The sequence below is a fragment of the Epargyreus clarus genome, unplaced genomic scaffold (assembly GCF_041222505.1).
Source record: "Epargyreus clarus isolate Ecla_fem2 unplaced genomic scaffold, WU_Ecla_fem_2.2 ptg000007l, whole genome shotgun sequence".
Classification (NCBI taxonomy): Eukaryota; Metazoa; Arthropoda; class Insecta; order Lepidoptera; family Hesperiidae; genus Epargyreus; species Epargyreus clarus.
Window position 1 is genome coordinate 7,037,765 of NW_027332215.1, and position 13,545 is coordinate 7,051,309.

Here is a 13,545-nt window from a genome sequence, read left to right on the forward strand (position 1 = left end):
ATAATTTGGAAAGATACCACTAACTTTTACTAGTATAAACGTCGAAAATATTAATATTCAGAAGTATTTTAATACGAAGTATGCCGTAATAAATTTTCAGTACGCATGAATAGGCGTATACATATTTGTACACCGAGGTGCCTCAGGTTGGATATCAAAACACTGGTTGGGTTGTTGATATACATATTTATGTCTGCAACTGTAATATTAGGTAATACAAGTAGGCTTTCGTGCAAAAAACTACGATAAAATTTTAAAAATCTTTATTTTTGCAAAGGGCTTTTCTGGATAAATTATAATGTAAAATAACACAACGTTACCACCTATTAACTACGCACATATACTATGCTATACTCCTAACTATGCAAGTTTTGTTTCGGTGTATTCGTTTTATCATAATAGAGACGAGGTCGTTTCTAAGGTTGTCTACGCATGCAGAGACATGTCGCCCAAGCGGTGCACCGGCCACATACATTCGCAGCCAGCTGGTATCACCATCGTCTTCGTTTCCCAACAGTCGCTTAAAAAAGAATATTATATCAGAATATTAAAAAAATGTAGTCTTGACATACGAGTAGTTCATTGTAAATCTATACATATAAATAAAATTGGAGTGTCTGTTTTTAATATTAAAATAACCACTTTTTACTACATGCATATGAATACACATACGGTAACATACACCAAAATAACGTTTTTTACAATTTTTTTCTGTCTGTCTGTTTGTTCTGGCTAATATCTGAAATGGCTCAACCGATTTTGGGGGGACTTTGACAGGTAGCTGATGTAATAAGGAGTAACTTAGGCTACTTATATTTTAGAACTAGCTGTGCCCCGCGGTTTCTTTCTTTTCCTTCTAACGCGGGTGAAACCGCGGGGATTGGAGTTGGATTTTCTATAAAAAGTGTATTTTTTTTGTTTTTTTAAACTATTATTTATTTTTCATTTTTTAGTGATTATTTTAGCGATTATTTTAACGATTATTACGTAGCGTATTATCAAGTTTATCTTTCGAATCAGCATCAGCACCTTTGCTTAGCAGTGCAAAAATGAATATTGGGTCATTGTTTAACACAGCTGTATGAAGTGGTGTTTTACATTGGTGTTTATTTTTATTGTTAACGTGAAAATCCCAGAAGAGTTATTGAATGACATCCGAATTGCCAATGCTAACTGCTTTCTTTCATAATTTATACCATATTCCAGGTCCTCTATCTTGGATAAAAGTAATCACGGAAAAAGGATGATAGAGCATCTTTTAAAAACAGGCGCTGATGGCAATACTCAAGTGAAAAACGGTCAACTGCTTTACATCTAGCTATTTCAAAAGGACGTCGTCCAATCATCGATTTAATATTACAGCATGATGATGTTAATATCAAAAATAATTCTAGAATTTCTTCGCTTTGTGTTGCTGCTGCCTGCAGAGATTTTAAAACTGTTAGTAGTTTAATTAATTTTACAGCTCGAGTTAATAATATAAGTTGTGACTATGACGAATGAGCTGAAATCATATATGCCTTTACATTTGGCAGCAAGAAATGGGAACAATGAAATAGTGGAAATCTTGTTAAAGGAAGGTGCAGATGTTGAAGTGCTGAATGAATAAGGATGATGAGACACGGTTTTAACAACGGACGCGTCGAAGTTGAGGTCAGGTCAGGTCAGGTCAGGTCAGGTCAGGTCAGGTCGGGTCAGGTCAGGTCAGGTTAGGTTAGGTTAGGTGATCGGCGCGCCTGGTAGATTCCTTTATGTATTAGATTCCTCCATTCCTTGGTATTAACGCAGACCTTCCAGGTCTCAGAAAAAAAAAACGCTGATCCTGATTATCCTAGTAAGGATAACAGGTCAGAATGTTTAAAATATTGAATTGTCATCGGTCCTTAATAAGTATGCCAAATTTCGAGTTAATCCGACGTTTTGAAGGGGGTTAAAGTCATGTTCAAAGATTCCGTTACATACTAACATACTAACATACCAACATACCAACATACATACGTCTGAAGCTAATAATAAAAGCGTATTAATAATAAAAAATAGACATTTATATAACAAGTGATGAGTGTGGGCTGTGGCTAGTAATATGTAGGTATTAAATAAACACCGTTCAGTTCCGTTCCTCGTCAGTTTTGCCTACCCATTGTCTGTTTCATACTTGTTAAGTAGTTTGACAAGCTATTTTATGCAAATTCATGATTGTTTAAGCCTGTCGAGCCGTTTGGGTTGAAGGACGTGCTAAATAATGAGGAAAACATACATACAATATACATACGCTAAAAATCTTTTCGCAGGTGATAAATAATTTTCCAAGTGCGAATCGCACACGGAACGTTTCGGGTTCCGTACTATCAAATTCTTAATTTTAGTTTTAGTAGATACTGTACTTTTGTTCGGCAGTTACAGAGTTAATTGCATTTTAGATATTTGTATATCTGCCAATTACGTCTCAATAGATGAAACGAAACGAACGAAAAATAGCGGTTTCCTGTGTAGCGACCCCCATTTATTTTCTTTTTTTTTTTTAGTTTTAGTATTTGTTGTTATAGCGGCCACCCTTAAACATTATCTATAAAATAATCAAGTGTCTATCGGTTACGCTTGAAGAGATAGGGCCTTCTGACAGACAGAGGGTTTAAAAATACAAAACAATCGATATTTCAAAAACTATGACAAATTAAGGTAGTTTTTTTTTGAGGCATCAACCCCTAACCTACGTGCCCCTCAAGATCTCGCATCGCAATGCCTAAACTACTGACTGAAAAAATTGAACAATAGGTTCATCATGTAAACATCCAACCAAGAAACGTTTTCTTTGTTCCACTCCTAAGCAGATAAAATAGGGATGGAAATGTGGATAAAAGTCGCCGAAATTATAAAAAAACTTTATGAAAGTTGTAATACAGATTCCTGATTAGAAACAATTGCTTGCAACGCTTTTGGAAAATATAACATCTAGGTGTTCAGGATTGAAAATTTATTTTGTTTTCATTGCAATATTGAGCAGCATAATTATTAAATTGCGGGGGCGACTGAAAATCGTTACGCGTGTTCCCGCTTACACTACCTATAGTTTCGAGCGGTTCGTCGAAACCGCTCGAAACAAATGAACGATATTTAAATATTTTGGGTTTAATCTCTCCGTGCAACTTGTTTTTACACGCTTTTTTTTCAATAACGTTTTATTGAATATTTGCATTATTGAATAGCGGTACAATACAATACAATACAAAAATTCTTTATTGCACACCAAAGACAAAATAAAATAAACAACAATAACAAATAATTAAGGGTACAACCGGCGGTCTTATCACTAAAATAGCGATCTCTTCCAGACAACCATTGATTTTAAGACAACAGAATACAGTAGCAAGTGAAACAGGGTAGGGTGTACAAAATGTATATACCAACTTTAATATGTCAGCAGCTTGTATAGAATAACAAAATAGCAAAATGAGAAGAGGAAAAGAGGAAAGAGGAAAAGGTAAAAGGAAAATAAAAGATCAAAGAGGGAGAGATTAAAGGGTTAGGTAATATACCTTCACTTGCTTTTTAAAAGAGTCCAATGACTGTGCACGTCGGATAACAATCGGTAAGGAATTCCATAGGCGCACAGCCACTGCAGTGAAGGATTTACCGTAGAAGGATGAAGAAGAAGAAGGAGTTGCGAGGGAAAGATTTTCATTAGAACGAAGTAAGCGAGAATTGTGAGATAAATGCAGGTAGTGAAAACGCTCCTTTAAATAACAGGGACTGTTTGAGTTAAACAAGACGCAGTACAAAGCAGACAGAATATGAGTATTCCGACGAAGACGGATTGGGAGCCACTTGAGCTTAATACGATACTCGGAGATATGATCATATTTGCGAATACCAAATATGAATCTAATGAATAAGTTTTGGATGCGCTCAAGTTTATTCAGTTGCTCCTCTGTTAGATCTAGATAGCAAACATCTGCATAGTCAAGGATAGGATGCAGTAATGACAGTGACAGTGAGATTTTCGTCGCAATTGGTAGAAAGTTGCGAAGCCTTCGAAGAGATCCCATAGCCGAAAAAACTTTCCTGCTCACTTCATTGACTTGAGGAACCCAAGAGAAGTATCTATCCATGTGGATACCCAGGTTTTTTATTGTTTCTGTCAATGGTACATTTACACCATCAAATAAGATTCCAGGTAGGTTATCATAATCGACCTTGTTTAATAACCTTGAACTACCAATGACAATGGCTTGGGTTTTTTGTGGATTTACCTTCAATCCATGCAACTGACACCAGTTCAAACAAATCAAATCAAATCAGACAAATCAAATCGTTATTAATTACACCGATGGCTTTTGGTAAGTCCTCAAGTGGACATTTATAATATATTTGTAGGTCATCGGCATAAAGCTGGTAGAGTGAAGATAGGTGAGCAGTTATCGAATTGATATAAATAGAAAAGAGAAGAGGAGACAACACGCCACCTTGTGGTACGCCAGCAGCAACGTTAGACCAAGTTGAATACTCGTCGTTATGCATTATTCGCTGACGGCGCCCATACAAGTAACTCTGAAACCAGCCAACCACAGTTGGAGATATGTTAAGAGAACGTAAAATAGCAAGCAAGATGTCATAATCAACAGTGTTAAATGCGTTACTGAAGTCAAGCAAGGTCAACACTGTTACCTCTCTTTTATCCATTCCTAAACGGATGTCGTCCGTGACTTTTAGCAGGGCAGTAGTCGTACTGTGACCAGATCGGAAGCCAGATTGGTAAGGATTCAAGAGATTATGTGAGGAGAGAAAGGAACTAAGCTGATTATATATAAGACGCTCAAAAACTTTAGATATGAAAGGGAGGATAGATATTGGGCGGAAATCAGAACAACAAACAGGATTAGACTTTTTGGGTAAGGGAATGATTTGAGCGTCTTTCCATTCTGAGGGGAAAGAGCTACAGGAAATAGAAAAATTGAGGATATGTGTGATTACAGGTGCTATAAGATCGAGGATGGGAATGATCATATTACGACTAATGCCATCGCTGCCAGCGGAATCCGAATGAATAGAGAGAATGCTTTTCTTAACATCACAACTGTCGAATTGACTAAATGAAAAAGCGGGAATATCGGGAGTGGGATTCAGAGAAAGAGCGTTTAAAGTAGTTTGCTTTGAATTACTATCAATGCAAGAAAGACTTGAGAAAAACTGATTAAGACAGTTGAGGTTGATATTAATAGGTGAGAGACTGTTACGCGTTTTCCCAACTCCTAGCGACCTAAGAAATTTCCAAACTTTCGCCGGATCTTTATTTTGTACGGAATTGTGGATATAGCGTCGTTGTGCATCTCTACACACCTTATTGCAACGATTCCTGATAGTTTTATATTTTAGATGATTTTTATTGCTCGGATCTGACTTATATCTCGACTTGGCGTTGTTCTTCTTGGTGATTAATACTTTAATGTCCTCAGTCAACCAGGGAGCAGGAAGATGTCGGATACGAACAGGACGAACTGGGGCATGCAAATCTAAAATCTGCACGAGAAGGGAATTAAAGATCGCTACCTGTTCGTCGACTGTGTCTGCACTGTAGATGGTACTCCAGTCGGCTTTAGCAACATCAGCACGAAAAGCGTCTATATCCATGTTGGTGAAATTGCGCCGTAGTAGTATCCTTGACTTAGCTTTAGGAGGTTTTAATTTGTAAGATAGGAAAAGAAGATCATGATAAGAAAACGCATCAGCAGCACACTGACCATGCTTAGCAACATGTTCAGTAGAGGAGACAAATATTAAGTCAAGTAGTGACGGAATGGAATTGGGAAATAAGTGAGTCGCAGAGAGAGGAAGAATATGTAAGTTGGCTGCTTTAGCTAAAGATTTTAATCGAGTTGCTCTTATGTCGTTTTTCAGAAGGCAAGTATTGAAATCTCCCATAAGTATGGAATGAGAATAAATAGGACAAAGGTCTTCGAGATTTTTTTCCAAAGTGGAGAAGAAGTCTACATTTAAAGAGGGACTATAAAAGACTCCTAAGAGTAACTTTGCTTTGGAGAATAAAATTTCGACAAAGAGAAACTCCGCTTCATTTCCAGGTTGGCTCAAAGTTGACATTTGTAAAATTGAAAAGGGGATGTGTGAACGTAAGTAAATAGCAACACCGCCACCGCCCCGGCCAGTGCGATCATTGCGAATCAAATGAAATCCTGGAAGTGAGAAAGATGTAGATGGGAGGCAAGGTTTTAACCAACACTCAGAAACCAGAACGGCATGAATATTTTTGCTATCGAAAGAACTAAGGAGATCGGGGTAATGTGCTGGAATACTCTGTGCATTAATATGACAAACATAGAATTTTTTCTGCGAATTACAAAAATGAGTCTCTAACGTTGCATGAAGGGAAGAAGTGCTTTGAAAACTGTCGTCGCTGCTTAACCCATCGGATGTTGAAGAAAAGGATACATAAGGTAAACTATCATTACTACTAGTTGCTGACATATTTTAAATAAGAATAGAACAAAAAAATAAATTAAAAATAAACAAAAAATAATAATAATAAACAAAAAATAAAAATTAACAAAATTAATAGGTCTAACACCTACCAGCCACTCGTGAAAAGAACATTATTATAATAATTAACAATATTATTAAACTAAACATTCATCTGAAATATTACGACAGTGAAATAATATGGTATATCGAATGAATATCGGAACTTGAGTGGCAAGTAATTTTATTAAGTAGGTAAAATACCTCTTTGTTTCATAAGTGTTTACCTATATAATGTTTATTTAAGAAATTTCTAAGTTCTTGATTCTTTGCACTTAGCTTTTATGTATGTAGCCATATGAAGTAGTAAACACTTAATATATGGATTAAAATCATTTAGGTTTTATACGGCTGCAATATTGATGTAAAATAAAAGCTTGGCAGGTAGGTCAAGTGATTTTTTCCGGTAGACACCGAATGGTTTATACCAAAGTGATATTATGTTTAATGTACAAAATATGTTGTCAACAACAAACAAGGCAGAATACGTTATTATCTAGTAATCGGATTTTATTATATTAAAAATAAACAACCTTTTATTTCTACTAATTAAAAATATTATTCGTATGTTATCAATAATAAATAAATATATGTTGCTATGATATATTATTCTGTTACAAAACAAATCTTTTAAAAGGCTGTAGCGGAAGTTATTGAATAGAGTGCAAATAGACCTTTTCCCGCTTTTATTGACGCTACAAGCTTCCGGAACGTAACCCATTGAACGTTGTTTATTACGGAGTTCCTACTTCCAGCTACGTCCTCATTTCATCCACACCATAACATTATTGCATTGTCATGCGATTTACATAATATTCATGCAAAATTTCAACCCAATCAGATATCAGGAAGTACTTAGGTTAAATTTAACTAGCAAGACTGTACCCGAAAATAGATACACCGCAACTTACATATGTAAAAGCTTATAAAAACTGTCAGAAAGTAAGGTGCAAATGTAACATGTTATTCTGCTTTAGGAAGCTCAATAAGCAAATAATTTTGAGTTACTACAATTTCGTTACATTTCGTTGCGTTGACATACTAGTATACTACCAAGTATCTCCGGAAATATCTTTTTGTGAAGTAAAGATAATGGGCTACATCGCGTCGAACGAAATGCTGGCCGGTTACGTTAAGTATTTTTGCTGCTTTAACCGACTTCAAAAAGGAAGAAGGTTTCTCAATTTGACCATATATGTCTTTTTTTATGTTTTTTTCGCGGATAACTTCGTCATTTATGAACCAATTTTGATGCCTACTTTTTGTTGGAAAAAAGACATTTCAAAGGTGGTCCCGCTGTAAGGAAATCAGGGTCTGATGATGACAGACTAGATAAATCGAGGGGAAGTTTCAAAAATTGTACAGGCGACTGTTTGTAAGTTTTTTCTTTAAGTATTTTTATTCATATATTATATATTCATATAAACGTTAGTATGTCGTCACTAAAAAGGGTGAAAAAAAAATACTATGGCACTACAAAGTTAAAAATAATTCAAATAAATGTTGGTTTAGTACATATTTCTGAAGTCAGCGCTTATATTGGAATATATTGAGCCGACTGTTCCGTTCTTTAGGGGACCCACACGCAAGGGTTAATATAATGCTTTGTAAAAGCTCTACATTATTATAAAAAAATCGTACACATGAAAATATGAAATGAAGTACCTACATAGGGTCGCTGGTTCGAATCCTATTCAAGCGGACACCTAAATAATAAAAATAATTCGCCAAGTACCTACGAGTCGAACTCGCACATGGAGGCTTCCGTACCACCAAATGTTCATTATATTTTACTTATTTTTATAAAATAACTATATTAAAATAGATTTATTGTTCTTATTTGAATTTATTATAAAAGCAGTTATAGTATTAAACGGATTGTAAAAAAGTCAACTGTCTTCCTAATACGGTTTACGAGTTAGATCGAAAAATGCCGAAGAATACCGGTTTGTTATATCGAGACCCCCTTTTAATATTCATCTTTATTTTACTTTCATTAGTATTTCTTATAGCGGCCACCGTTATGCATCTTCTGTAAAAAAATAAGCGTCTATCTATTACGGATTCCGGAGATAGAGCTCTGTGACAGACGGACAGACAGCTAAGTTTTAGCGTTCCGTAGGGTTCCGTATTTATCCTTTGGGTACGGAACCCTAAAATATATTTAAATACGTAGTACAGTGTCTCCCTGTCCCTTGTAATGTATGAGAAAGACAAAGGTTGCGCTTTTACGCACCACAATAACGTATTGTGATATAATGTCAAACGTGGCGTGTCACTACGTCGTGAGTCGTGACGCGCCCTTGTGTTTTGTTCTAATTCCCTATCATTCTAAAAGAAAAATAAATTAAAAAGAAAAATTCAACAAGTTGAAAAACTTCAGTACGGCGTCTCCGTGTCCCTTGTAATGTATGATGAGACAAAGGTTGTGCTTTTATGCACCACAATAACGTATTGTGATATATTGTCAAACGTGGCGTGTCACTACGTCGTGACATGTAATGGTGTTTTGTTCTAATTCCCTATCATTCTTAAAGAAAAATACATAGTTTATTCAACAAGTTGAAACCATGAAAAATAGAGATAAAGCTCTTAAAGATATGAGAGATATCCATTCGATTCAGAATGACGTACACAGAAAAGTATATCAAGGATTTTTCTTAAGTATAACAAAAAACAAACGACGTTAAGAAAGGATCCAAGAGAATAAAAGAAATAAAAAAATGACGCTATTTATGCAAACGGAAAATTACAAGATCGTGTTTATACAAGTCGATTTTCTCATAAGTAAGAATCTTCTTACTACAATTTCGTCGTGTAAACAATCATCGACGATTATCGCCTGGCGATCAGTCATATGCGAGTCTCGTATGACATAATCGTAGGCGAGATTTTAGTTCTCGTCAGTGTAAACATTTTGATACGATTATGTTATGGCGATTATTGCTTGTGATAGTTGCTTACGATTTCTCGACCCGAAACGTGCGAGAAACTCTCTCCATCTAAATGGCTCTTCAATCATTTTTATTACATTTTATTTTGTTTAAAAAAATGCATTTTTATATAAAAACAATGCTTGAGTTACATTTTTCCGCAAGTCATTCTGAATCGAATGAACTAACTTTTATATTTTTAGGAGCTTTGTCTCTATTAATCACATTTTTCTGACATCTTGTTGAGTAGACTAAAAGTGCTTTGGAGAGAAATGAGATGATGATAATATTATCAAATTAAGATGAACATAGTAATAATCACCTGGAGTAACGTCTTCTTGTTAGGTGAATAGTTTTATTCCATTGAACGCACGAAAATCCCAAACTGGAACAAATCTTGAAAAAAAAAATAAACCATTAATCATTCTAAATACAACAATAAATGCTAAAATGCAATAAAAGGTAGTTTGGTGCCTATTTTGCTACATGTCAACATGACGTCCTACCACGAGGATGTCGTATTGTACTATAATGAGAGGTCGTGACGTCAATATTTACAACGAACATTATAGTTTTTAACCCATTGAAATGTCACAATATTTTTTCCTTAGTGTGCAAAATTCAGAGCACGAAATTTTATGTGCCATGAATAGTTTGTCGTAGAGCGTGAAAAATATTAGCACGCCTTTTCTAAGATGGCGGCGAAGAACAAAACTTGCGACCCCACAAATTAGGATTTATCTTACCACTAACCGTCCTTTGACTATTGAAAACCCAAATGTAGCAACTAGACTAATTTCACAACACCACAATAGTTAGTCGTGACACGATGTCGCATCGCATATTATACGTTGTCATCTACGCGGAACGAAAATTGTTTGTTTTACTTAAAGCGCACTCAACTCAACTGGTTATGATACTGAAATATATTAATTGTAAATGTAGCACAATTAAAGTAAATTGTTAAGCCAGTTGGAAGTAACATTGAAAACAAGAATATTAAAATATTTTAATTTCTGTAACGAACGTTGCAATTATATTGCGTAAATTAATATAAATGAAGAAACGATAACTAAGTTATTATATGATGAAACACACGCTGAAACCTATTTGTATTTACGAACACTCCGTTCTTCGCGCTGTTATTATGAAATAGTCTATTAATTTGTTTGCCTACCAGAGATCGATCGGTCTATCTAATTTATGACTACTAGAAATTTCGATCTTTGTGAATGCATGTTTATATGAAGTTGATAAAGATATCATTGGCTAACTTTCGTCCACTTACTGACAGTCGCAAGCTTAATCGCAAGTTATTTCGATCTTGTAAACAAAACCAGTAGTCAAATAATATTTACCTCATTCGTGAAACCCTCATCGTCACCAGAGACCATGGTGCAGCGAATTTCTTCATAATACGCAGGACGGTACTCGTATTCGTTAGTATTAAGTCTTCGGATTTTCCTCTCCAAGTGGCAGATGGGGTAGTGTTTCTAGACAGATAATAAGATAACTTTAAGAAACATACTCAATACTCATACTATATTTGCTGCTACTAATTTTATGTGTCAATGGAGGACATGAAAAAGCAGTGATAGGCTAATAAAAGCAGTAAAAGATACCTGTCCTCTCAATACCATGGTCCGAGGTTCGAATGCCAGTATGAAAAAACCTAATTTTCAAATTATTTGCGCATTGAAAAAATATGTCTTACTTAAATAAAGAAGAGACCTACGCCCAGCAAAATAATAGTAATGGGTTGACAACTGCTGAGCATAGTATTATCTTTTACCATTATTAGGGGAATCCTGGAGTGTTCCACCGCACTGTTTTAATGTAGACCTTTTTATATAACGTAGGAGTAACAGATGATCATGCTGTCCAAATGTAATCATCCCCAGATAAAATTAGATTCATACTTGAGGTCGGCTACAGAAGCGCCGCTACCGCTGAGGTCTAAGCTGGAATGCCTCTGAAAAGTATATCTCTCTTACCACCCTTCAAACCAGAAATAGGCGTGGCGGTGGTTTCGTTGGAGTTTAACCACAGAGAGTTCTACCACCTTAAAATTGTTTGATTGGTTGATTGATGTACTACCTAAATACCGATCCTTTTCGGTTGCATTTTTCCACTCATTTTTGTGTAACAATTGAAATCTTAGCTAATTGGGTCGATGGCATAATAAGTACAAAGCATGGCAATTTATGGCGCATCTTCTCTATATCTCATTATACGCGTCTTAAGATTAACCAAAGAGTTCTTCATTTTGTTCTTCTGATTTTGTTTTTTTTTAATGTTTTACAAATTTCGCTTGTATCTAAAGTTGAAATATTCGTTTTTACCCTATGGTTACGGAACCCTAAAAAGATAAATTCGAGGAAAACGTCCTCTATCATATATTTAATTCGTTTAAACTAGAAAATCCGCCCACATATTGCGTAGGTTTACACACGGGCTTACACCTACACAGGATGTGGGCGGATTATATATATAGATTACCTATGACCTTTGTCATTTCCTGTAACTGTGTATATTATGTGGGATGGTCTCATGTTGGTGTTAATAAAGAATCGCTTACCTGAGGACCTAACTGTCTCATTTCTCGTTCGTGTGATGTTTCCAAAGATTCAGTGTACTCTGGTAAAATCTGAAAATAGAGTTATCAATACCTCAAATAAAGTTATTTTTCAAACAGTAAAAAACTTATTTCATTGTTTCTATTGATGAAGAAAAAGATTTACTTCATGATAGTCTATTGAAGATTTCCAAGATTTACAAAAAAAAAAAATATAAATGCCAAAATAAGGAACGAATAAAATATGAACTGATAAATACTGCTATACCCGAGATACCTGTACGTTAAAGTCGCTTAAGGCATTTTGGCTGTAAGACATGCCAAAGAATGCTCGCCATGACTCAGTCCGGTAACTTAAAAATAAAGAATCACCTCAGTGGGTTTATCACTTGTTGGTTGGTTGGCTCTGGCAGACAGCCCGTCCCTGTTCCTCTCCAGCCTGCCCAGAACAGAGTTCAGCACTTTGCTGGGATTGGGGACGCTCAGCACATGCTCGATAAACTCCTGGGCGAGCTTCTCCCGCGTGGTCGACAGAACTGACGTTATGCACGCCACTAGGCATATTGTCTGTAGGAATATCCAGCCTATTAGGACTAGTTATGTCTCAATGGTCAATGACCTGGAGTCCGAGGTTCGAATCCCAGGCACGCACTTCTGGTATTTCAAAGTTATGTGCATATTCATAGATTAGTATAGATATGTCAAGGAAGCCACAAATGGTAAAATGGCTGACTAAAAGCCATTTTCGCAATACGTCTCCGAATGTCATGGTATAACTTACGCGGAAAAATAGTCACAAGTGCAGTAAAGTGGTGCAAAAACAACACCAAATGTCGTTTAATTCGTAAATGCTATAAAAATACATTTTTTAATATTTTTCAAACACGAAAATAACTGACAGTGACAATTTCAATTGTCAAAACTATTTACATTTTCTTTTTAGTAGTAGTTAGTGAGTAATCTTTACTAATCTGCATATTAGAAATTATCTATCACTTCCTTTAACGGCGAAGGAAAACATCGTCAGTAAACCTGCATACCTGAGATCTTAAAAAAAGTTCTCAAGGGAATGTGGTATACAATACGCACTTGGCCTGCGCGGTGGACTATGTCTTAACCTTCTTATTCAGATTCTAGATCCCAGACCTATGCAGTGAGACACTAATGGTTTGAAGAGATATCTACATCAAAAGTTCAGAATCCACCTGTAGTTTGAATTACAGTTGGACATTAGGCATACGAGGTCGATATACCAAGTCTCTGAAAACATATATAATTACTAGCTGACCCGGCAAACGTTGTGTTGCCATATAAATAAAAAATGTTAAGAGTGAACAACCCTTATCACTTTGTTTATGAAAAATAGATAGTAGCCAATTCTCAGACTTACTGAATATGCATATAAAATTTGGTGAAAATCGGTAAAGCCGTTTCGGAGGAGTACGGTAACCAACATTGTGACATGATAATTTTATATATAAGATATGGTCAGTAAGGGATCTTCAA

The 13,545-nt window shown here is 35.6% G+C and overlaps 1 protein-coding gene across 1 annotated transcript; it reads right to left on the reverse strand.

Annotated features, from left to right (window-relative positions):
• Positions 1 to 249: 249 nt before the first annotated feature.
• Positions 250 to 12,958, reverse strand: LOC140743100 (uncharacterized). Its single transcript, XM_073074160.1, has 6 exons — positions 12,821 to 12,958; positions 12,412 to 12,606; positions 12,043 to 12,111; positions 10,823 to 10,957; positions 9,787 to 9,860; positions 250 to 520 (listed from the first exon to the last, which is right to left on the reverse strand). The coding sequence occupies exons 3-6, from the start codon at positions 12,061 to 12,063 to the stop codon at positions 427 to 429; spliced, it is 324 nt and encodes a 107-aa protein (XP_072930261.1). The 5' UTR covers positions 12,064 to 12,111; positions 12,412 to 12,606; positions 12,821 to 12,958; the 3' UTR covers positions 250 to 426.
• Between the last annotated feature and the right edge of the window lie 587 nt (positions 12,959 to 13,545).

What these genes read in the sequence shown, in the direction of transcription:
- LOC140743100 (XM_073074160.1), bottom strand. Translation starts at nt 12,063, where the DNA reads ATGAGACAGTTAGGTCCTCAG. An exon ending in TGAGACAGTTAGGTCCTCAG is followed by an intron (nt 10,958 to 12,042) that starts GTAAGCGATTCT and finishes TTATCTGTCTAG; the next exon opens with AAACACTACCCCATCTGCCA. An exon ending in ATGAGGGTTTCACGAATGAG is followed by an intron (nt 9,861 to 10,822) that starts GTAAATATTATT and finishes TTTTTTTTCAAG; the next exon opens with ATTTGTTCCAGTTTGGGATT.